Here is a 27257-nt window from a genome sequence, read left to right on the forward strand (position 1 = left end):
ATAAAATGATTACTAGAAATAACCAATTGCTAGAAAAATTATATTGCCTTCAAATACGGTTTGTCAGTTTGTTCCAAAAAATTAAGTCACCCGGGTTCTAATTTTATTTGATGATCGAAACTTAGTGGCATGCTAACGGATCATAATATTTAACTCGATTCTTATCTCGCGTTATTTACCTTTTTTGCAAATGGCATTTAGAGTCGTTATAAAGAAAAGGAGAGAGCAGATGATCGCTGTTAATGAAATAGATTCGGATAATCGCGAAGGAACAAAACAATCGATACACCGGAATTGATATTTTCAGTGAAGATCTTCGGGAAAAAACGGTTTGGCGAGCGGGAGCTTGGCGCGCTGGCGGCGGCCGTGGCGCGGGAGGGGGGAAACCGCGGACGAGAGGCTCTCCTCATCAGTGCTTGACGCGGATCGCGTAGGGACGGGATGCGCCGCTGTAGGAGTCGGTGGAAAAGAGCCCTGCTTCGGCAGCAGGACGATAACACCGCATCCCGGACAACGGGCGCGGGGCTACTACTCTGAAATCCAAACATCATCGGTAGGCGAGACATCCACCCGCCACCATTTCGAAACTCCACCTGGTCGAGAAGTGGGGGGTGACCCCCGTGCTCCGGCCCCGGCGTAATGTCCTCCTGGTACCGCCCCCTCCCCTGCGGAGGGCCAGCAGTGGCGGCGTGGGTGACCTCAAACGGACTCAGTCCTCACACTCTGTTTCTTTGTCCAGGTCCCTGCCGAAGCTGCACGGCGAAGATGGAGGAGGAGGCCCCACCGAGGGAGGCGGCGTGGGAGGCGCGCAGATGCTGTCCATGCCTCCCCTGTGCAACTTCGAGCCCATCCCTCACGACCACGACTACTGCGAGCGGGTCGTGATCAACGTGAGCGGGCTCCGGTTCGAGACGCAGCTCCGGACGCTGAACCAGTTCCCGGACACCCTGCTGGGGGACCCGGCTCGGCGTATCCGCTACTTCGACCCGCTGCGGAACGAGTACTTCTTCGACCGGAACCGGCCCTCCTTCGACGCCATCCTGTACTACTACCAGAGCGGGGGCCGGCTGCGGCGGCCCGTCAATGTGCCGCTAGACGTCTTCGCTGAGGAGATCAAGTTCTACGAGCTGGGCGAGATGGCCTTCAACAAGTTCCGCGAGGACGAGGGGTTCATCAAAGAGGAGGAGAGACCCTTGCCCAAGCACGAGCTGCAACGCAAGCTCTGGCTTCTATTCGAGTACCCCGAGAGCTCACAAGGGGCTCGTGTGATCGCCATCGTGTCAGTGGTCGTCATCCTGCTGTCGATCTTCATCTTCTGCTTGGAGACGCTGCCCGAATTCAAGCACTACCGCCTCTTCAACACCACCAACAACATGACGCGCGTTATAGAAGACGAGGTGCCTCGCACCACGGACCCCTTCTTCATCATCGAGACGTGCTGCATCATCTGGTTTACATTCGAGCTGCTCGTCCGTTTTCTGGCGTGTCCCTCCAAAATGGCCTTCTGCAGGGACGCCATGAACAGCATCGACTTGATGGCCATCATCCCGTATTTCATTACGCTGGCCACTGTCGTGAGTGGTCAGCGTCCGCAGGAAAGGCCCATCAATGAGAGGGGCAACAACCAGGCCATGTCACTGGCCATCCTCAGGGTTATCCGTCTGGTGCGTGTGTTCCGGATCTTCAAACTGTCCCGCCACTCCAAGGGCCTTCAGATCCTGGGCCGGACTCTCAAGGCGAGCATGCGGGAGCTCGGCCTGCTCATCTTCTTCCTCTTCATCGGCGTCATCCTCTTTTCGAGCGCCGTCTACTATGCGGAGGCGGACTCGGAACGGTCTTTCTTCAAAAGCATCCCCGACGCGTTCTGGTGGGCCGTGGTCACCATGACAACCGTCGGCTATGGGGACATGCGACCCGTCGGGGTGTGGGGCAAATTGGTGGGCTCGCTGTGCGCTATCGCCGGCGTGCTCACCATCGCCCTACCTGTGCCCGTCATAGTCTCCAACTTCAACTACTTCTACCACCGTGAGACGGACCAGGAGGAAATGCAGTCGCAAAATTTCAATCATGTCACCAGCTGTCCGTACTTGCCCGGTACGGTGGGCGCCAAGCTCAAGAGGGACTCTGTCAGTGAGTCCGCCTCGGACATCATGGAACTGGAGGAAGGCATGCTGCTCAGTGTCGAGAACACCCACATGCTCGGCAACTACCACCACCAGCAGCAGCAGCAGCTGCAGAAGAAGCCCAACTGCAACCCCCTCCACAACAACAATATTAATGCCGTCTCGATTGAAACCGATGTTTGAAGTAGTGCTTGGTTGGTAGCTGCGCAATATGTCCTCCTACAGAGCAGCCTTTATATACACGTATCCTTTTTCTCTTGTATCTCTACTATCGTCTCCTCTTTCAGATCTTCAACAGCCTGGGTAAGTCTTCTACTCTTTCACTCTGTCTTTGCTGCATGCCCTATCTCCTTTTTTTTTATATATATATGCCTTTCTTAATTTGAGAGATGCACTGGTAAAGAAAATTAGGCTCTTGTTTACTGTTTTTTGTTTATTGTTCCTACAATTTGTTTTTTAAAATGATATTGTGATGGAAAGTTTAATTGAATGTTTGCAGGAAACATATTCGTATGCCTATCAGGAGAAACTTGTGCCTTTTTAATCCTACAAATAATTACTTGTTTGTTTTTTTAAATCTCAGATGAAGTAAATAGAGTATTCATACAATATAAACAAGAATGCGGTTTAAATAAGTATAAATAAATTATAAAACTAACATTAGGAGTATCTGAAAGGACTGGAAGAACCAAAAATTTAAAAGCTTTTTAAAGAAACGGTAATCTAACATCGTTATGACGGAGGTGTGAAATTTTTACAACAAAATAAGATGATAAATCGTTTAATGAAGTTTAAAAAAAGTTGGAATAATGGAATAATAAAAGAATAATGAAGTTTGGATCTAGTTTTTGGGACAGTGAAAAAAATATTTGTCCCTGTGGTTTTTATCTCAAAAAGTGAATAAAAGAATCCATTCTAGGACATCCATGAAAAAATAAATGCTAAATATTAGTGATTTTGAACATATTTGTTGAAATAAGAATTTAATTATGACATACTCAGTGTGTGCACTATATAGTGAAAATAAATTACGGTTCCAAAATGTTGTAATCTAAAAGTATACCGTGAAAATTTTTATTTAACAGTATTAAACCAAAACATTTTTTAAAAATTTGGCCGTATCAGTATTTTAAATCGTTTAAAATTAGGATCTTGGACATTATTTCTGTAATTCTTATGGAAATGGATTTATCTTTGTCTAATAATAAGCCCATTAAAGAGTTTGTTTATCTTATGGAAATGGGTAAAACTTGGGGAAACAATGTAAAAATTCTATTGTTTTTTATATTTATTGCTATTTTTAATTTAATCTTTTTTTTTAACGTAGCTAAAATAATATTGATGGCAGCAAATATATTTTTATTTCTATTAACCCTCTAGATACAGATTTTTTAAAGGAGTTTTTGGGTTTAGAACAGATTTAATTTGGTGAATCACGGAATACTGTATAAAATGTTTATTTACAAATAAAGTTTATTCAATTCATTTTTATAAAAACGAATAAAGTTATAGGAAAATTTTATTATTTTTTGTATTTATATTATTATGAGGATATTTAACCATCAAATGTATACAAGGGGTAAACTTCCGTAAAATCATTTGATTTTTTTTTTTTTTAACAGAGTAAAAATTCTTTGGTGTAGGGTTGCTGAAGGGTTTTCTTCTTGCTTACACTGTAAGTTAATAGCTAAAATACTGTTTTATTATCATGTGTTTTTTTTTTCTTTAAAAAATGGGAAGAATTGCTTTTGTGTATATAAGTTATATTATTATACTAAATAATACTGGACATCAATCGCTAAACATAATTTTGATTGGTTGTCTATTCGAGGAGCCATTTGGATAAAGAGCAGCTTTTTTTATTATCAACGCAATATAAAATTCATGAACATGTTATGAAATTCAATTTATCTATATGCTTTTTGGAGTTTAGATAATATCAATTTTTAGTCAGAATTATAAAATCTTGAGGATGCCTGACTCCCTGATCAATGAAATCTTTTTAACATGATTATGTTTATAAGTTGGCATCTCAATTACAAATTGTGAAATGCCCGATAGGAAAAAAAAATCACTCAAAACGCTGTATAAGGCAGACAATTAGATAAAAAAAAAATTACAAAATTTGGTGCATAAATATATCAATTGAAAAGACTCGTCAAGAAATGTTTTTTCCAAAATTTAAAAAAGATTTTTGATTTAAATATTTATTAAAAATCTGCTATTTTCCCGCAATAATTTGAGGTCATATTATCTCGCAAGAAAAACTTTTAGGCTTCAAAATCTAAGAAAAATAGACTTGTTAGTGATATTAAACGTTATTTTAATCAATTTCTTTTCTAATTTTTTTTTAATTTTTAGATACAATTTAAGTATATTTTACAAATAAAAAAATCATTATTTTAGTTGCTGGATTTATACACACACTTTTTGTGACAATATTAAATTTAAAAAAAAAAATGTTATTGCTCTTTATCGCTACTATATAATTAGAAGCAAGTTTTAAGAATGATAAGAATATAGACAAATCAATTCGAAACATTAGCTTGCTTCGATATTACGGTCAAAGCATTCGAATCTCCTATATGTATTTATTAGGTTATATAATGGAAAAAAGAGTTTATCAAAAAAAAAAAAAGGAAAAAATTTGACATGCCAGTAATATTAGAGATTAAACAAAATAAAAACTTAAAAATGTTGTTTAAAAAATCTTTAATATTAATACAATAAATGGATAAGACGCAACATTTTAAAGAAATGCAAATAGATATACTTTTTATTCTAAATTTATCGCTTCTAATAGCTGTAATATTTTTGTATTGTGTTTTTAAAGCCTTTGGAATAAAAGAATTTCTAAGTGGATCTTAGTGTATAGAATCTTTAAGTTCTAAGTGGGTCTTAATGTGTCCATTGTTTAGAGACCATAGTTTTTAAATTTTTTTCTTATCTTGACTAAATTTAAATATTTAACACTTATGTTCATTTTGTATAGTATACCATACATATAACTTTATAAAAATATACTACCAGTATAAAATAAAAATATATATAAAATATATATATTTTTATATATATATTTTATAAATATAAAATATAAAAAAATATAAACTATAATATAAAAATATAAAATATAAATATAATATAAAAATATAAAATATAAATATAATATAAAAATATAAAATATAAAAAAATATAAATTATAAAAAAATATAAATTATAAAAAAATATACAAAATGTAAAATAAGCTGCCTATATACATTTTTGCTTTTCTTCAAAAAAGCAATCTTGCCACGATAAGGGTTAAAGTTTTTGTTGTAATGTGGGCCGAAATTACACTTTCATCACTTCTTCGCACAATGCTTTTGTGTTTAAATTGATACGCCTAATGAATTCTGCGAATGCAACAAGTGAGTGATAGTATATTAATATCGGCTAAAAACAATTTTATTCTAAGAATTTATTTTATAAATATAAAATAATTTTACCTTTTCAAGTAAATAAATATTTGTTAGTTATTCCTTTTGTTTTTCAAATAATTAAATGCTGTAAAATAATTAATTATTTAAAATTAGATTATTTTTAAACGTTTTTATCAAGAATATATTTATTTATACTACCTTATCAATAAAATGATTAAACATATTTTTTAGCGTAAAACGCTTTTTAAAATGCATTAATTGTGGAACGACACGTATAAATTTCCTTTTATCATAAATTGCTATAAGAAAAAATAATGTTTTCTTTCCCAAACATTGTATCAATTGGTAAATACTCAAGGAAAAAAATGTTGCAAAACAATTCATTTCAGCATTTTAAATGGATTTTTTACATCATTAAAATAGCATATATTAATGTGGCATTTTTTTTTTATTTTCAGTTTTTGCTTTGTATTTTCAAATGTATTTTTGAACATATTTCCATGCGAAAAAAACATTTTTCAAGTAGAAATTATATGCAAAAGATAGGTTCATATTTTGTTTATTTTTTTCCCTTTATGCCCTTTCAGAGGGGGATTCTTTTATTTTGAAAGGAGGAAACTATTTTTTCCGATTCCTTTTATTTTCAATAGCAATTAAATAAAGAAATAAAAATCTATATTTGTAAGCTGAAATTAAATTAGAAGAACAACTAGTTTTTCAGAAAAAAGATTAAATAATAATATTTACAAACACGTGCTTTGCATTTTTAAAACCAGTTAGAAAAATTCTTAATTCTTACCCGACATAAAGTGGTAGACAATTTATTTTAATGGTAAACAACCTATACAGTATGCTAAGAGTCAAGTTAAATAAATAATATCAAATTTTAAATTTTCATGCGTTTCTATTTATTAATTGAACCAGCCAATTGATTTTTTTTGGGGGGGGGGGAATTCGTATGTCATTTTGATTTAATCATGTATTTTTTAAATTAAATATCGTTTAATTTGGTGGCAATAGGCGATAACTCCTCTCTATATAATTCAATTTTGCTTAATGAATATTCTAAGTGATTGGAAAAGGATCTCCTAGTTTTAAAAAAACTTTTCTTGCAAAATTAAAAAAAAAATTACTGAATTTGAATTTGAATTTTATTTAATTGTTCGCAAAGGAACCAAATAACAACTAAAGTTATAAGTATAAAAATTAATTCATAGTAACTGTAATTGAATGTTTTAAATTAACAACATCTTCAGACATAAATTTCATCTGAAATTATTATAACTAATTTAATTTTTACATAATAATGCTTAACATACTAACTGTAAGTTGCAAAAATCGTAGACTTAACGCATCGTAGACTTAAAACCATCAATTTTGACACGTACTTGTGTATTAAATAACTAGCAGCCTTTGGCGACCAGCCGGTTCACCAATCTTAATGCTAGTTAAAATTTAAATAATTAAATATTTTATGTAAATATTTAATAATTAAATATTTTTCATCAAAATATTTTAAAGTTACAAATTTTGATAGTCATATAATCCATTCATAATATTATAAAGGCCTTCAACCATAACGTAATATGTATCCCTCTAATTTTCTTTTAGCTCCCGTAGAATTTATGCTTTTAATTAAAGTGGAAATGGTTAAATTGCAATTAATATAAGGAAATTTTTTACTGAAACGAAGTCTCTGAGTATTTAAATTAAACCTTATGTTCACTAAAGAATATATTTCTTAATTTATGTATTATCTCAAGAAGTTTTCTACAAAATTTTCTCGGATTCATCATGGACAGATCAATTAATTAACAATGTTAACATGAAACTCTAAGAAAATAAACAGAATCGTTTAAAATAATCGGTCGAAAACAGGTTAAGCCTTCAAAACGTCCGTATCCGTTGTCAACAATCGGAACACAATGCGCATGCATGAATTTTCAACGCCAGTTATGGTAACGCAAATGCGTGAATTTTTTTACGCCAGTTGGGGTAACGCTATGCAGATTAGAAATTTTATTTCCTTTATTCTGTTTTATTTTAATTCAAAAGTACTTCAGAATGAATCTGAAAGATCGATTAATCAACCATTTTTAATTTTAAATGCATCAAACACTAAGAAAATAAACAGAATTGTTTGAAAAAATCGGCCGAAAAATGTAAAGCCTAGCCTCATTACTGTTGGAAAAAAAGCTGAAGCATCACTCATTTGGCGGTGGGGAAAATGAAAAGTTTTTTTGGCGGGAAAGTTAGTTTTAAATTAATAGTTAAAATTCTAATTAAAAATTCAAAAAAAAGTACCCCAGTTGCACATTCCCGACCTCCAAGATATACATGTACCAAATTTGGTAGCTGTAGGTCAAATGGTCTGGCCTGTAGAGCGCCAACACACACACATTTAGCTTTATATAAGTATAGATAGATAACTCGTTCATTTAAAAAAGGGTTTTCAAATTAAGTAAATAGATTTTTAATGTTCGCAGAATTTTTTTTTCTCAATAACTTCGGAGTATATTATTTAACAGAAACCAATTTTCGTTGTATCGTTTTCATTGATATAGTATTTATTTCAGTGCGTTTTTATTATTTTAAAGTTTTTAAAAATATTTTTAAGTATATTTTACAACAAGACTTTTCATTGTTTTATTTATTGGATTTACACTTACGCGCGTTGTATTGACATTAAATAATTTTTGGCATGTGTATATATTATTATATAATTAAGTGTAAATCTTAAATATCTAAAACAAAAATCAAGCTTAAAGTATTATCATTCAACTAATTTTTTAATGAAAGATCGAATCTTTTTTTATATTTTTGCATTCTCCTATTGAAGTATAGATAAGAAATTATTGTAATCGTTGGAGAATTAGAAATTGATTGTAAAGACTCTCGACTTTTCAAAACGCTCTAAATCCGGAATATAGATTTACAGAAATATGTCAGCCTCTCTGTGAACGCAATAATAAAGAATTTTCAATTACAATATCAAAATTCGATAAATGTTTTTAAAACAAAATTTGTAGATTTGTACAATCAAATTTTGAACAAAAATCATTCATAAGAAATATATTTGTTTGATAGCAAGTAAACACGGTTGACTACAAAACATAAAAAGCTAAATGGATGGAATTTGGTACATAATTTTAATATTTAAAATGTAGATCCGTTTCATACCTTGAACCAAATTTAATCCAAATCTACCGTTAGCGGGTTGGCCGTCTGTCGGTCTAAACATTTGCATGCATATAAATTCTGTTAATGAAAAACGCAATGACTTAGATAATTCAAATTTGATATATTATCTTATAATAAATTATAGTTCAGTGTCTAATTTCAGTTTTATTTGAGTGACAAATGATGTTAAAAATTCATATTTGGGTTTTTTTTTCTATATTCAAGAATATTCAAGCGCACAATTGTCATGCGCGGGACTTTAAAAATAAAAATCTGAGCACTCTTGCCGTTCTCGACCTTGCTCATGGCCCATGCTTTTATGTGGGGAAGACATTAACTCTTTAATAAGAGAATATATAATAAATTTTAGAGAAATCATTATCGCTGGATTTTCAAAGAAGTTGGATCAAATAGTTATTATATGCTTAATTCATACTACTAAAAAAATCAAAACCCTCCCATCTCCGTAGAACGAAAGTATTTTAATATTGAAGTCCATTTTTGGGAAGAAAAAAAAAAAAGTCATTACAGCTTTTGAGAAACTGTCAAACGCCACTCATTTCTGATGTAGGAATCTGCCAATATTTCAAACCGAAATTACATTTGTCATTATTTAATTATTTTAAAACATATTTTTGTGATTTCATACATTCAATTTTTTTCCCACATCAAATCAGGCTTCAAAAGCCTTATAACTTTTAAATTTACTCAATGTTAATTCTTTCTTCATTGCTTCGTCGTAGAGGAGGTTTTAGGATATTGCATCATCATCAATTACAGCTGCATCGATATAGCTAAAAGAGACCTAGTTAGAAAAAAAGAAAAAAAAATGAATTAATAAATGTATTCTTTTTCTTCTAAAATTTAATCTTTCAACAAAGAATAATTGTGCATATCTATATCGTCATATTCACGTATATGATCACATAAACTAATTTATAAAATTTTTTTTTTCATTTTTCTTTTTATTTGGTCATTTATAATTGTGCGATATCGCTCTTTTCTTTCTTCTTTTACTTTCTTCTATATGAAGTGAGAGAAAGTACTGTAATTGTTAAAGAAATCGAACTCGAGATTCTAAAAAATCTCCAAATTTTAGACCTGAATTCGAAAAACATTTTTGGAAAATGTCTGTCTATCGCCGAAAAAGATAACTCAAAAACGCTTTGAGCTAGACAGATGAAATTTGTTGTATGATCTTTATACATCGAATTCGTAGATTTCTCTAGAACCTTCGGCGAAATCTGTATTTTATGGTGTGTATTTTTAGAAGCATTCAAACGTGACAACTCGAAAACGCAATGGCTTTAATATCAAATTTAGTATATGATTTTGTGAAAGGAATTGTAATTTTGTGTCTAATTTTTGTTTCAATCTGTTGGGATAAATTCGTCCAAAACTCCAATTAATCTTTATTAGAGAATAAGCGAGAAAGTTTTGAAGGGATCTCACTTTGAGCTTTGCTTTATTATTTCTGGTTTTAAAGATCAATACTCAAAGTGAATAGCATAATAAAATATATAATAATTTTTTTTTCTAAATCCTTAGAAGCTATTCCAGTTTTAACAGTTACTTGTAAAACCTAAAAGGTAAAAAAAAATATTTAAGAAAAGTATAGAATACAAATAAATAATTGAATAAATAGAGCACCTTTATGTAATCTGTTTACCGACTTTTAATTCGCTGATATAAATTGAGCGCATGGGTATGTTTGCCTGCATTGCAAAAAGAAATAAATTAGAATCCATTGCGAAACAGATTATTTATAATGCCATAATCTATGTTTGGAAAAATGAAGCAATTTTGTCCTGTCTGGCTGTCTAAAACCTATTATATTTCAAAAAGTATATATTGAACTAATTGTTTTTTTATAAAGTCATAGTATTTTTTTTTAATTGTAACCGATCAATAAATTTAATTATTAAATTCTGAGGGATAAAAAAAATTGAAATATACTATCGAAAACTTTGTCATCATTCATGTTAATTTAAGTCATTGTAACCGATTTGAAACAATCACGTGACTATCAGGTTATGCATGCGTCGATATTCAGAAAACGATGGTTTTGTTTTCATCTCAAAATCGTTCGAGCTTCAAAACTTTATTTCTAGGCCAGAAAATTTCGAAAATCCGGTTTCAACTGACTCAGAAGGATCACGTGACTACTGTATTGCACAATCGTCAACTTTTAGAAAATCTATGGTGTTTTTTTTTTTTTTTTTTTTTTTTTTTTTCCCCACATCTCAAAATCGCCCGAGTTCCAAAACTCTTTTTGTTAACTAGAAAAATTGAAAATTTTTTTAAAGTTATATTGCGATGCCTCTCCTCACTATTTCACCTTCATTCCCTGTTTCTTCTGTGTGCTTCTTAAGGCAATAACTTCTTACGACACTGCATTTATTGGCCCCACAGGAGAATCGGGTATATGGCGGATATTCAAGTCAAGTTATAACTTTTTGTTAGAAATAAGTATCCAAATGTGACATTCTTTATTATCTTCTAATAACCCTAAAAGCATAAAATTGATGCGTTTATAGCTATTTAATTGTCAATTTCCTTCTCGTGCATTTCGCGGCTTCAAAACCCTCACACCAAAACATGTTCCGAGATGATAAAAAAGCCTCTTTAAAATAGTTTTGCCCAATAGATAAGACATCATAACGAGAATAAATAATATTAGATAAAAATGAGAACGATCGAAAACAAATCTTTCTTCTACTAACTGTTTTCGACGAAATTGCGTTACGAAATTAACCCTATTATAGGATTTTAACAAAATTATACATAAACTATTGACACATTTGAAATATATTTTTAATTGCATGGAATTTAAAAGAAATTATTATAAATAACTTTGTTATTAATTACCGCTTCTCATAAAAAGGAAATTATTAAGCTTGTAAAAGTTGTAAAATAGTTTTTCATTTAAAGAATATTTCATCTGAATTTATAAAATTTTTATTAATCATAGGAACTGATGAAGTTATTTAATGACTCCAGCGTGCCATTTCGATTTGGGAATCCAAGACGTTTCTTGCAGGAAGAAAGTACGGAGAGTGGTCAAAATATATCGCATATTTCTTAACAAATGCGCTATCACTCTTTCTTCCCTATAAATATTAACGATCTTTAGCAAGGTTATACAGCAAGTATTTATTTTTAGAGTTTTACATATGAGTATTTTGTGCTTCACAGTACCTTTTGGATGCCTCCCTCCTTTATTTGAATGACTGAAATAAAAAATGTATGCCTTTTGGAGTCCCTCCTCCTTGTTTGAATGATTGAAACAAAAATTGGACTTAAAACTCGTATTTTATTGAAAAGATCATATACCAAATTTCAGTTATTTAAGTCATCACATTTTCTAACATCGTGTTCATATGCGTGCGAATGTACAAACTAGATGGCCAATCTGTAGACTGGTTTTAATCAAACTTTGATAACGGGTGTACAATTCTAATGATAATTCAGTTACCAAATCTCATCTAAGTTCTGGACGTTTTGCAATTATTGGAATCTCTTATACTCGGAAAAACACAAACATACTTTCTCTGAATAAATTTCTTTCAAAATTCGGTGTAAATCTGCACATTTGGTGAGAAAAATATTAAACTTCATTTGTCCAGTTCAAACCGGTTTTGAGTTATGTTCACAGGTAGACAGATATAATTCTTTAATGCGTTTTTTGGATACGGGTACTTCTGAAACGAGTGATTCATCAAAATATAGAGTTAAAATGTATTGATGATTGCTATATTTTCCATCTTTATTAAAATATTCAGTATGCAATAGAAAAAAGAAAACTCAGATGAAAACGTTTGGTGTGATTGTAGAAATAAACAACTTATAAACAAGAATCTGAATTGATATATTGATGTAAATCTAATACATAAAAATGAATTTTTTGTAAGTTTCTTATGCATGAGCTGTCGTACCGTTCAACCTATTGCAATGAAACTTGGTCAGCATATTGTTTGCACATGCGCGAAGGTTGTAGGCATAGTGCAATTATCGTATCTTCATATCTAATATATAAAAATGAATTTTTGTTTGTCCTAATGTTATGAGCTGCTGAACTGTTCAACCGATTCCGATGAGACTTCGCCAATTTATTACTTACACTTGCTCGAAGGTTATATTTTAAAATTGACAAAAGACAAATAGTAAACGACAAACGGCACATTTCATTTGGAGTTAATCGCACTCATATCAAACGAAATAAAATTATCATTGATGCCATTCAATACGAGTGAAATCGAAAATATTTAATGCAAGTGCTAATTTTTTTTCTTCTCATTAATGAATAGTTATCTACACGGGATGCTGTCATTCAATGTGCATAATTTTTTATCTTCGACAAACTACACATATCATTCAGAGTTTATCTCACACATGCAAAATAGAATTATTATATCGATACCGATCAAGTTAAATTATATATAATGGAAATTTTCCAGAGCAAACAGTATTTTTTTCTATTTATTCAGAGAATTGACAAACGGTATTTCGGTTATACAAACGTATGTCGTGTTGATTGCTTCGAAAAAAAAAATGTCTACAAAATGTTTGTCGCTTAATATATTTACCAGCGCCGTACGTAAGAAATAAGAAAGTTCGAGCTTCTCAAACAAACAACGAATGACAAGGGAGTAATAAGCCAGATCGCTTACGAATTGCAAATTCACGCATTTCAGAATCTCAAAATCAACATGCGGCAAGAATGAAAAGACAATGTTTATATACTACCTGACCACACGCATCAGAATCAAGACTAATATGTGGGAAGAAGCAAGGCAATTATTCTTAACGGAAAGTCGAATGGAGAAAAAATGCTCATTCAACGCATTCCCATTATTCCCACCGACATGCCCTTCGATTTGAAACAACTGCAGTTCCCCATTCAACTTGCATTCACGATGACCATCAACAAGGCGCAAGGTCAGTCACTTCAAGTGTGCAGATTGAACCTAGCAAATCCCTTTTTTTCACATCACCAATTGTATGCTGGATGCTTACGTGTCGGGCAGCCAAGAAATTTATTTGTTTGTACTGAAGACGGAAAAACAAAAAATATTGTTTACCTTAAAATACTTGAATAATAAAGTTAAAAAAATTGAATAAATATTATTTGTATTTCTCCCTTATATATTCATTAAATTTCAATGAATGTATTCATTGCCGATAAGAAAATAAATATCATTCCTAATTAAACAAGACAACTATTATAAATTTCAAACGATATTTCCAAAATTACCAGCTAGTACGTTATAAAAAATTATACTATATTTAAATGAATTTTAATCTTTTCTAGGAATGTTTTCGTAACTATAGCAAAACGCCCTCTTTCAAAATAATCTTCACTTCCTGCTACTGAAAGAGGAAAAATATCTTTTTTCGGAACTTAGTTAACATCCATCATGTGCTCACACACAAATAATAAAAAAAGAAGGGATTTAATTTTAAAATTGTGACATATGATTATTAAGATAAAAACTTGTAAATAATCAAAATATTTCTTAAAATTTATTTTCATGGCTAGGTCAAATAAATGCATATTGTAAGAAAAATAAAAAAAAATAAAAAATTGTATAACCTTGTGTCACATGGTTGTAAAAATAGAAATATGTATATGATATCCATGCATCTTTGAAGGACATCTTTTTCATCGCAAAATCAAATTCCTGCGAATTATAATAAGCGGTTATAGAATATTTATACAAAAATAAAAGAAACTTCGGATATGTATAGTATTTCCTTCCTCGTTGGCAATTAAGAAATAGCTGACAATTTAGATAGGTAGAAACAAATTGCACGTCATGAGATAGATATGCATATAATATGATGCAGGTGTGCATTTAATTACCTTATTATTCATAACTATCTGATAACTTTAAAACGAAATCCTTAGCGGTCAGACGACAAGCCAATTAAAATTTATCTTTATAAGATGTCGTATAGCATTCAAAATAAAATAAAATCAGAAAAAAAAATATTTTTGCTCTCTCATATACGAAGTCGAGAGGAAACATTGTAATCGTCAAAAAACACGAGCAGGAAATTTTGACGTATCTCCTCGTTTTAGACCTCTTTAATTCGAAAAACACATTTTTGACGTTGTCTGTCTGTCTGTCTATCTGTGAAAAAGATGAGTCATACGAATTGAGCTAGACGGATGAAATTTAGCATGCGGTTTTTACACCACATTTGCAGATTTCTATCAAATTTTTTGGACATTCTGTTTAAATCTGTCTTTCCGGCTTTTCGATTATAAATTAATACGATAGCTACGAAAGGAAGAGGATAATATAAATAAAATTCCGTACATAGATTCAATATCTATAATGTAGACATCTGTCAAATTTTTAATCAAATCCAACAACGAACGTGTTCACTATCTGTCAGTCTGTCTGTATTTTCATAAAAATGCTAAATGCGATAACTGAAAGACGCAATGACTCAAATTTGATACGTGATTTTGTGAATACGAGTGTAGTTTTGTGCCAAATTTTTATTTCAGTGGCCTGAAAAAAAGCGCGTTTAAAACCTGAATTTGATTTTCGGATATTTTTAACCACATGCGAGGGATTAATCGCCAATATACTCGCCAAGGAACCCACGATAGATTCGGTAAAAATACTAAATTCACGCCAAAGGTTAATATTTTCGTAACACTTGTAAGCTAATGGCATGCAAGGCGTTCTTTGGGATAACACCAATATTAGAGTGTTTGCGAAAAAGTTTTGGATCTAAAAATGTCTCAGTTCCGAGTTACTCAAGCGCCAAAGCTCCTAACGCAAAGTGTGAAAACTGTATCATTTCTAAAAGATTCAAAATCCATCATCGGAATAGTATGAAAATGAAATGTTTTTATATCGGCAAATATTAATTTTTATAATAAAGCTACAAACACCTCTTATTATTTTGAAACCACTCTATATTATAGTATTATTTTACAGAATTTTATCAAAATTATGTTAGAAAATATGTCATCAATATGTTATTGTCTCAATAAGTTGTCATATTTTTCGCCGATTAACAAACAAAAAAAACGATGAAAAAAATAATACTTTTAAATTGTTTTTTTGTTGTTGTTGTTTTAAGATGCGCATTTTTTTTTATTTAAATTGTTCAAGCCTTGATTTCACCAGAAATTTAACATAATCCAGTCCTGATATATCCTTTTAATACTTTGGTTTAATATACATTTAAAATGTTCTCTCTTTCGTATGATATATTATGTAGGGAGATACCAATACTCAAGTGTTGGCCTGATCATACGATTTCAGCTCAAAATTTGAGGCTCGATCTGAACTGATCTCACTGTAAATTAAAAAAAGATATTAATTTAAAATAACCCCATATCTCAATACTAGTCTTTGTTGTTAAGAAATTTTCCCAAGCTTTTACCATATTAGTTTTGTATTGGTAAACTATGTCATCAAAATTCCTTTCCTTTTTTTCCCCGTTACACTCTTCTTATTTTAACGTTACTCTTTCTGCGTCACTTTTTTGTACTTAAATTAATTTTATTATGCTTTATAAATACATTAAATGGAACATCTCAACTTTAAATTTAAATTAATTCTATTATGCTTTATGAATACATTAAATGGAATAGCACAAACTTGGAATATAATACTTGAATAATATAATACTTGTAATAATATTTTAGAAACTTATACTTACAAAACAATACATTTCAAGACTCATCAAATTTTAAATATTAAATTTGTTCCAAAATATTTTCCTCGTTTTGTACCCTTATTTTAATTTTTGTGGAAAAAATTAATATTGTGCTGTTTACTTTCCTCCATACGAAATGCACAAAGGAAATGCAATATAACCGCCAAAAAAAAAATCAGGACTCGAGATTTAAAAAAAATTTCCATGTCTCAGACCACCCCGAATCGATAAGTTTAGACTCCCTAATATTTTTCGAATGTAAAGAATTAAAAATTAGTCCATTAACTGATTTTTCTCCACTATCGATGGAACTTGCCAATTCACAAATACACTTCCCAATATTGCAACAAAACAAAATCCATATAATACCTAAGATATTTGCTTATTACTTATCGTCTTTAATCGAATGACCGCGTCATTGAAAATTTTAATTTCAGTTTATAATTTTAAAAAGAAATAAATGAATGGACATAAATACCCAATACTTTTGAATTTTTAAAAAATTACCCTTTCTTTATTTTATATTTTCGTACTTTTGAATTTTTCAAAAATTACCCTTTGTTTCCTTATTTTATATTTTCGATGTGCCTTATTTGTGCGAAGTTCCATTTTAGTAATTTTTAAGTTCAGTTTTTTCAGTTTAATTTTTAAGAAAAAATTATGCGATTTACGGTTATAATTAATACAAAAATTGTTTCTTATCTGTAACCATGTTCCATGAATATTTACTGGAATCAATGCGAGCGCTCATTCCCAAAACAATTGATATAAACTTATCAGATTGCAAGCACAGTAAAACACTTGAAAGGTAAAATAAGCAGTGTTTTTGAGACTGTTGATTTCAAGCAGTTTTCTTAACCCCTTCACTGATTTATTTCCTGTACTATGAAATTAGATAAAGGCTTCCATTTTGGGAATGTTTTATTGTTTTTATTCAATTGAGAACTCATATAGAATACTTGAGATATTTATTCTATGTAACTTTGGTTAACGTTATAACAATTACTAAGAACTTAATTGTAGTTTAGAAGTGTGAAGATGAGATAAATGGAGGCACACATGGCGGTACAGCTAGACAGATTAAGGGGTTAACATAACTATATTAAGTCATTGATACGTTATGATTGATTTCTAAGGAAGTTAAGTAGACTGGTGCTCTTTATAAAATGTTAATCTTTTATCATATTGTGAAAAAATTAGCAAATGTTTCATAATGTTAACATTCATGTTTAGAAAGTACTTTTTAAGTTTAATCTGATTTTCGTTCGGTGTTAAAAGAAAACTTGAAATGATTATGACTATTTTATTGTAAATCTTGCAAAAAGGTGATTTCTTAAATGCGTGAATTCGAAATTTTTCTCCTTTATTTTCTTCTTGAACAATATTTTTTTTTCTAAATGAGAAAATACTGAAATCGGCAAAAATTTCATATATATGATACCATTTTGCGTTTCCTATTTTAATTTCCATGTTTTAGACCTGCTAAAGAAAAAAAAAATGAAAATTTATCTATTATTAAATAACGCAAAATCTTTAAATTCGGGAGGATCAGAGGAACTGAGCGTTTTATATGATGTTCGCTTCAAAATTATAATTTATCTAATTTTGAGTGAATTCCTCTAACGAGAAGTCTAAATGTAGATATATCTTTTGGTACGTTTTTGAACGTGGTAACTCAAAAATACAACACGGTAGACAAATGGACCCAATGGGACATATGAAGTTTTCGTTTTTACTGAAAATTATGCATTTTTTACTAAACTTTTTTTATTATAGATCATAAAGATGTACTGATCCGTTTTTTAGGTTTTCTTCGCAATAAAGTGCAACGACACACATTCCAATGATTATTTTTTTAAAAAATTCATGAAATTTTCAAAAATACGAAGCATACTTTTTAATGCACTTTGGCATATACTGTTTCATTATCAGTATAAACATAAACTGATAATGAAACTAAACAGTGACTCATAAACCGAAGTTAATTGTATACCCCATTAAATACAAATCTTTCTTGATCTATATTCAATGACACTTCTCCTGTTACTTGATCTATTGATTGATTGATAACATCAAAATATTTTAACTTATTGAATGTATCTAAGTTTGCGTTTTCCTCTAAAATCTTTTTCCTTTTTTTTTTACAAGAAATCTCTTTTAAAGGGCTCTCTCTGCTAACATGCAGATTTTGACCAACTCATTTTTCTTAGTTTTGTGAAGAAAAGTACAAGTTTTCAAGTATTTTATCAATTTAATGATACCAGTATCCTTAAAATTGTATGACTTGTAATTTATAACAAATTTTAATATTCGTAATAATCTTTAATCGTTAATTTTTATATTCGTAATCATTCGTTTATAATGTTTAATATTCGTAAATTTAAAAGTAAAACCCATTGATCTTTATTTTGCATTTCTCTATTAAAAGTAATTTTCATCTATTTTCATACAACCGACATGGAAATGATACGAATTCCCGTCTCATTTTTCGTAATTCTATAAATTTAATAAGTATCAGTATACTTAAAACACTTGCATAGCTCCCGATTTATGATGAGTTTTGTTTAATATTCATAAATTTAAAAGTGGAACTCAATGCTTTTTATTCCGATTGTGCTCATTGATTTTTTGAAAATGAAGTTTTTGAAAATCCTTTTATCCTCATTTTCTGCGCAAATGAAGAGAATTTGTTTCATTAATTCCCTTTTTTTAAATTTCCATTGATTTTTAAGTTAGAAACTGAGATATGATGGTCAAATAACGCAAAAATCTATTTTTACTAAGAACTATTTGAGCTAATTTTAAAAGGTCGGTAATATATATATTAACAGTCAAAGAGCTAAAACTAATTTTAGCCTCTATCAGCTCACATACATATTATGACATACACAACTCCATTTCTATTTTATAAATTTATCCTTTAAACTCTTATATAACTCGTGATTATAACACACCTTGTTGTAAATATTCGTTAATTTATAAGTGAACCCAGTACTCTTTATTTTTGCTGGTCTTCTCTTACCGTTTAAATGGCATGTAAATCATGATATATCTAACTCATTTCTCGTAAATTTATAAACCTAAAGATATCATTATCGTTAAAACTCTGTGTAACTCGTGATTAGGACACTCCTTGTTGAATATTCGTTAATTTAAAAGTAAAACTTAGTGCTTTTTATTTTGCATGTCTTAATAAGGACTAATTTGTCTCTTGCCGCTCGGATGACATGCAAATAATGGTATACCCAACTCATTTGTCATAGATTTATATATCTGAAGATATCAGTGTCCTTAAAACACTTGAATAAATCGTGATTAGGACACACCTTGTTGAATATTAGTAAATTAAAAGGGAAACATAGGGTTGTTTATTTTCCATTTCTTCAAAGGAACTAATTTCAATCTCTTGCCGCTTATTGACATGCAAGTAATGATACAACTAACTCTTTTTTCGCAGTTTTGTAAGTTTAAGGTTATAAATATTCTTAAAGCACTTGTATAACTCGCGATTATAACACACCTTGTTGTAAATATTTGTAAATTTATAAATGAAACCCAGAGCTCTTTATTTTGCATGGCTTTATCAAAATTAATTTCAGTCTCTTTCCGCTCAAATGACATGTAAATAACGACATATTAACTAATTTTTCGTAAATTTATAAATCTAAAGATATCAGTATTCTTAAAACAATTGTATAACTCGTGATTGGAACAATTGTTGGATATTCGTAAATTTAAAAGTGAAATCTAGTGCTCTTTATTTTGTATGTATTCATCAAGACTAAATTCAGTCTCTTGAAGTTCGGATGATATGTAAATAATGGCATACCAAACTCGTTTGTCGTAGATTTATATGCCTAAAGATATCAGTGTCCTTAAAACACTTGTATAACTCGTGATTAGGATACACCTTGTTGAATATTCGGAAATTTAAAAGTGAAACCTAGTGCTCTCATTATTTTACATGTATTCATGAAGACTGATTTCATTCTGCTGCCAAACGACACGAAGTCAAATGATTCGGGTTTCTACCATCTTGTTATTCTTTCGCTACGCTTTCAGACAGAACAAGGTCCCGCAACCACTGACAGGGCCGTCTTGCATCCTCATATCGAGTGCACTTGCTCACTCATGCTTCAAACCTTTGTTGCCTTAAAAAAAAATTTTTTTCACTCAGCCAGCCGAAGTTCAAGAGGGATGATTCGAAAAACAAAGTTTAAAAAGAAGAAAAAAAATTCCACTTGATGCTATTAATAGCCAAGGGGTTGGCGAAGGCTGTTTCTGCATACCGATGGGAACAGCAGCGATTGCGCCGATTGCTCTTTGATGGCGCATCTAAATGTCTTCCCGAACTTACTTAGCGACCTGGAATGAGAATGCGTTCTGGCGACGATTGGATCGCAATTTCATTTACGCACGGTGCGATTCACTGATTTTTTTTTCTCCTGATAAGATTCTTGTGTGCCTGCCTGGAGTCCTTTTTATCGATTCGGGATGGTGTCGTAAAATTTTTGGCGTGGAATATGTTTCATAAGTGGGTCAAAAGCTTGAAATAAGATGGCCAGATTTCCTGCATTTCAACGTGGGATGCTTCGGAACGTAGATGTGCAAACAACAACGATAGATAGCGTGGGGCGTTGAAGATATTGGTTGTGGAATCGGTAAATATAAAAAAGAACTAAATAATGAAAAAATATACAATATTAAAATTTAAGAAAAAAAAGATGCGGAAACGTTGAAAATAAGATTTACAATTACTTTTACTACTTTTTTTTAATATTAAATCATCCTTACTGGATATTTTTGGTTAACTGTATTATATTTATAGAAAACGTTGGGGAGGAATGTCGGTCAGAATTTAATACATCAGAATATCCAAGTTTTTTTTTCTCTGAAATTTATTATAACGAGCTTTAGTTTTCTTTTTGTTGGTAATATTTATAACAAATTTCGAGTATATTTCTCTATTTTAAATAAAGAGAAAATATTGTCAAAAGGCAAAAAATTTGATTTCAAAATTTTAATGATTCTCCACGTTTTAAACTTTTCTGTGACCATAAAACACATTTTTGATATTATATCTATTTGTTTATGGATACAATAACTCACTCTTTGAGTTAAGTGGATGCAATTTTGCATGTGGAATTTGCAACAAATATTTAGAATTTTTAATCTCATTTTTTACGGAATACATTTACAGAAAGCTTTCTAGTTCAAGTATATTCTGCCTTTCTAGGGGCAATAATTACAAAACCTATAGAACTTTATAGATAAAATTTGGAACAAGGATTTACCATCTACTTTGTAGATCTACATAGATTTTAGAACAAATTCTAATAACAGGTTAACTATTTGTAGATCTGTACATCCATATGCATAAAAACACGATAACTAGACAAACTAAATAAATGAAATTTGGTACGTAATCGTATTATTAAGATTGCATTTCTATCTAAAATTTTGATATTAATCGATCGAAAAAACGAAGTTCTGAGTCACATTTTCGTTTCAATCTGTCAACGCATTCAAATCAGTATTTCACTACATTACGAAACTGAAAATTTTGTTTTGTAAACCTGAAAATAAAAATCGTAGCACTTGTGCAATCAATGCCTTGCCGACGATTCACATTTTAATACGGGTTGAACGATAACAACATCTTTATTACTCAGTATGGTATAAGGTTTCGTAAAATCACTGCCCCTGGTTCCAAACGATGCTGACCATCAAAAGCCGAGTCAGCTTTTGTAAATTTGAGACATTTTAAAAGCGAATTTGAGTAAGGGATATGTATTAATATCTTTCACCAAAGCTCGAATAACAACTCGTATTTCCAATCATTATTCCTTCATTCTTTTTTTTTCCTTCATTATTCGTATCAGGTTTATTAATGAATTCATTCTTTCTTTTCTCTTTCAATCTTTGTTCTTTCATTCTTCATGTAGTATTCTGTTACTTTTATTCATTCCTTCATTTCTCTTTTAATCATTGTTATCTCATTCATTTTTCTGTCACTGTTCCTAGAGAATTTATTTGATTGTTTTATTCATTTATTCATTCATCCGGTGTTCTTTCAACTATTTTCCATTCATTCATTTTTATTCACGCAATGCTTTTTGTGGTATTCATTCTTTTTTTCATCCCATCATCGAAGGAAGAGATTCATGGCAATCGATGTAACAAAGTTCGAAAACAAAAATTCTTTCAAATTAAGAAACCATTGCATTTTTTGTTTGCACAAGCTACGTAGTGGAGATTTCATATATTGAGACTCATTTACATGTTGCGTCCGCATTGTGATTGCCCACTGACATACATTCTATTGTATGCATATTACTGTAGATTACATATTGGTATTTATTATAGATTGCAAATTACTATAGATTGCCTATTGGTATGTATTATCGATGGCAAATTACTATAGATTGCCTATTGGTATGTATTATCGATGGCAAATTACTATAGATTGCCTATTGGTATGTATTATCGATGGCAAATTACTATAGATTGCCTATTGGTATGTATTATCGATGGCAAATTACTATAGATTGCCTATTGGTATGTATTATCGATGGCAAATTACTATAGATTGCCTATTGGTATGTATTATCGATGGCAAATTACTATAGATTGCCTATTGGTATGTATTATCGATGGCAAACTACTATAGATTGCCTATTGGTATGTATTATCGATGGCAAATTACTATAGATTGCCTATTGGTATGTATTATCGATGGCAAACTACTATAGATTGCCTATTGGTATGTATTATCAATGGCAAACTACTGTAGGTTGCAAATCGGCATACACTGTACTGTAGATTACGTATTACAGATGCTCTCCGTAATGGATTTTTTTCATTTGCTCAGGCTATAAGGTGAGGATTTCACCCCTTACATCCTACATTGGAGGTCATTTATTTGTTGCGTTCGCACTGTGATTGCATATTGACATACATTATAGATTGTATCCTGACATACACTATTGATTTCATATTGGGATGCAGTGTAGATTATATATTGGCACATGTTGTATATTGCACATTAGAGATGTTCTCCATAAATAAAATGAAAATAACCATATGATTGTTAATTTTCTCTAACATTCTTTTTAATCGCATTTGTGTTGTATTAAATAAAACAAAATAAGATTCCAGACATTAAAAAACGTAGGAGAGAGTGTTGTGTCTTTGACAGATTTCCAATATTGCATTTTTATTGGCTTCGTATATAAGGTCACAATTCTCTTTCGAATGCTGATCCTAACTTTGCTTGGTTTTGTATTTATCACATATTTTTTTAAAAACCAATACTTTCATTTTTTTATTATTTTTAATTATTTAAAAAATTGTCTTACATGGTGGTCAAAGGTACAACATTATGTCCTCGACTAGGGAATTTTTTACATTTAGTTTGCACTTATTAAAGCAAAAATAAATGAGAAGATGAATGTTGTTTTTGTTTTTTTACATTCAATATCAAGATAGCAATTTTCGCTTAAATCTCAATTATTTTTGCATAAAAATCCTTGCTGTTTACAAAAGTTCTTCGTTTTTAAAAATATTAATTACGTTACTGCTAAATGAATGAAAAACTCATTTAACTCTTCTCATCTTTATAATTTGAAAATAATTCATCATCGCTTTCAGAATTCATTTTGTCTTAACCTTTTTATGCTAAAGAAGCAGTGTCTTTTGATCCTTTTATGTATTTTTTAGTCTTCGGCCATTATTTGATTTCAGTGTCTATAAAGCTATTTTTTTAAGGGCTGTCGGCGATAATTTTTGACTTTGCTTTTTGTCTTTTTTTTACATGTTCCTATTCTTATCTAAGCCTTAGGGAAAGGACTGACATTTTCAGAAAATGCCACTGAGGTGGTCAGTGGTATATGCAGACTGACACGAGTTTGGATAAGAATTTGTGTTAAAAAACATATAATAATTGAATCATGCACGAGATAAGGATGAATCATCGACTTGTCATTTACAGATGAAAGCAAGAGATCATTAAAAGGGAACAAAACCTATGTTATATTGAATCTTTCCTTTATATTATTTGGGAAAAGATTTAATAACACGATTAACCATATTTAGTAACAGGCTTGCTCTGTTACTTGATGTTAACATCCAATTGTTCATTACCTGATTGTAATAGTTTTAAATGGGCCATAAACATCTTTGTCAAACGGATACATTCGATGATTGTTGTGAAGATGACAAGTCATAATAATCATATTATTTTTTATCATTTCAATAAAGGGAATAGTTACTTGAATTTTGAGGTCCAGAATTTTAGGATTTGGCCTGTTCTGATCGATAACGCATCTCATAAAGTAATCTGAAAAATCGAAGAGTTACCTCGTAAGAAAAGAACCGTAGACGAAATGTAACTTAGAAGTAAAACCATTTAGAATCGAGATACTGCGCAGTGTCGGATATCAAATTATAGATTAAAATATGTTTATAGCACCGAAATATTTATGTTAATCTTTGTTTCAAGAATAAACTTATAATCCACACAGAAATAAAAAGAGAAAATTTACTTGGGGCTTTTAAAACATATTTACTTGACCACTATTACAACGTGTGTGCTTTTTTAGATTATTATGTTAATCACTTAGGATAGGCCATAAGACGGCCAAATAGAGACGGCATACACAAATAATAATCTTCCTCATATTCTGAGAAAATGTTTTTGGGTGAAGTATCTCTAATTTTCTCCAATATCGTTCCTCTAACTTGGTCAAATGAATAACACATCATGGTTGTCAAAAATGCAAGGTATGGTGGAGTTTCATAGTTAAAGCTCCGGTTCATTTTTCATTTGAAAAAGAAGAGTCACAGTTTGCAAAAAATAAGTTATTAGTTTGTCTATAATTTAGATAAACTAATCTTGTTTCTTAATGGTGTCAAAAAATGCCATGAGGAAAAATGATAAATTTGTAATATTTTCTTTTTGGTAATTAAATCAGATAAAAAAATATTCTTATTCATTAAAGTTTCTATTTTTGAAATTAGCAACATGTTAGAATAAGCAGTTGCTTGTTAATCTTTGTAGTAAATGCAAAAAAAAAAATCACATTTTCTCTCCTATTGCCAGCACAAAGTGGTCAAAGATACAGCATTCTCCCTTTCTATTTTACATTGAAATATCTTGATTACAGCAATTTTCTCTAAGCAAAATGTCTTATTTCTTTTCCCATCAAATATTTAACACAATAACCGAGCCCGTTATTCCTTTTTAATAATCTTTGTAATCCATATATTCAGTTTAATGCTTACAGTTAACAATCAGTTACTTTCAATTGCCTCGTTTCATTTATATTTGTGTTTTGATACATTCAAGTGATTCATTTAAAATATATTGCTTTAACTTTCTGATGACTTTAACTTTTAACTTTTTTTCATAATTTAATTTAAAGATTTTTATTTCCGATTATGCTAAATGTCCCTGAATTATTTTGGAGTATTTACATTATTTTTTTGACTAATTACCTAAATATGTTTATGGGGATTTTTTTCATTTAATTTATATTGATGGGAGGTTTGGAGAATTAAATATGACCCTAATATTTGACAAAAAATTGTGTTAGACATCTTTCCTTTAATAATAAATTATATCCGATATTTCAATTTTTATTAATACTACAATAAAATTTAGTATCCTAGCGTCATTTTTATGTAAGCATGGTGTTAAATATATTCGAAGCAGTTTATACTAAACCTTTGAGAGTGGTATCTCCAGAACTTTCTCGTATACTTTCTAATAAAATTGTTAAACCAGAAAAAGCTTTACATGGCATTGGTGTACAATAGTTACGATGTATTAATTTACTGAATATATCATGTGAACTTGGCGAGTTTTTTGGCGCTTAATCCCTGGCTGGAGGTTAATAATATCCGAAAAGCGAATTTGTGTTTTAGACACGTTTTTCGCAACCGATTGAAACAAGATTTTAACACGAAACTGCATTTGTGGGCATAAACTCCCATACCAAATATCATATATTTAAGTCATTGCGTTGTGAATTATTGCGGTTACATGCTTCTGAAGGTACCGACCGACATATGGTCAGTCCGTTCCCGGATTTGGATCAGCATTTAACAGTTGTCTCGTTTATAGATGTTAAATCTGTGTACGGAATTCCAGCCATCTAGCTCTCTTCGTTTTGTAAATATCTTGTTAATTTATATTAGAACAGCCGAATAGATGTACTTACTCTGAGCCGATTTCACTCAAAAGGTGATTGAAATCTGCACATTTGTTATGAACATATAACCAATTTCACCCGTCTAGCTCAAACGTCTTTGAATTATTTTCGTCGCAAATAGACAGACGGGCATTTTCCAAAAATGTGTTTTCCGAACTCGTGGAGTCTAAAATGCGGAGATTCGTCAGAATATCGAGTTGGAATTATTTAACGATTGCAATATTTTCCCTATAATACGTTTACGAGAAAGTCAAAAGAATGTTGTTCCAGAATAATACCTACATATTAAGTATAATTATTTCAATAAAACAAATCAGAAAGGTAGCAAAATAGTGTTAAAAAAATTCTCGTTCAAAATTTGATACGATTCTGTAAGCGAATGGCTTGCATAAATAAATTCGTAGTTTTGATTTTAATACTTTAATATTAAAATGATTTCACATTACAAAAGACTTCTGAGCCTGTACGGGATTACAAGCCAAAGTGTCCATATAAATATTTGTAACGGCACAAAATTACACGAAACGAGTCCTAATTAATATCAAATTTTCTCTTCATTTCAGTTTCCTGTTGCAATTCTACATCATAGTATATGCTTAAATATTTATAATGGTGCATAATTATAAACAATGAATGCTATC

At 30.9% G+C, this 27257-nt stretch overlaps 1 protein-coding gene across 4 annotated transcripts in view; it reads left to right on the forward strand.

Annotated features, from left to right (window-relative positions):
* Positions 1-27257, forward strand: part of LOC129971170 (potassium voltage-gated channel protein Shaker-like) — a 424803-nt gene that overhangs the window by 235534 nt on the left and 162012 nt on the right. For 3 of the 4 annotated variants that reach the window (XM_056084700.1, XM_056084704.1, XM_056084702.1), the window contains exon 2: positions 740-2366. In XM_056084700.1, coding sequence (XP_055940675.1) covers positions 740-2306 — 1567 coding nt within the window. In that variant the 3' untranslated portion in view covers positions 2307-2366. Of the gene's footprint in view, positions 1-739; positions 2427-27257 lie in introns of all 4 variants that reach the window. The other variant, XM_056084701.1, reaches the window with a different exon arrangement.

The sequence above is a fragment of the Argiope bruennichi genome, chromosome 6 (genome assembly GCF_947563725.1).
Source record: "Argiope bruennichi chromosome 6, qqArgBrue1.1, whole genome shotgun sequence".
In the NCBI taxonomy this organism is placed as follows: Eukaryota; Metazoa; Arthropoda; class Arachnida; order Araneae; family Araneidae; genus Argiope; species Argiope bruennichi.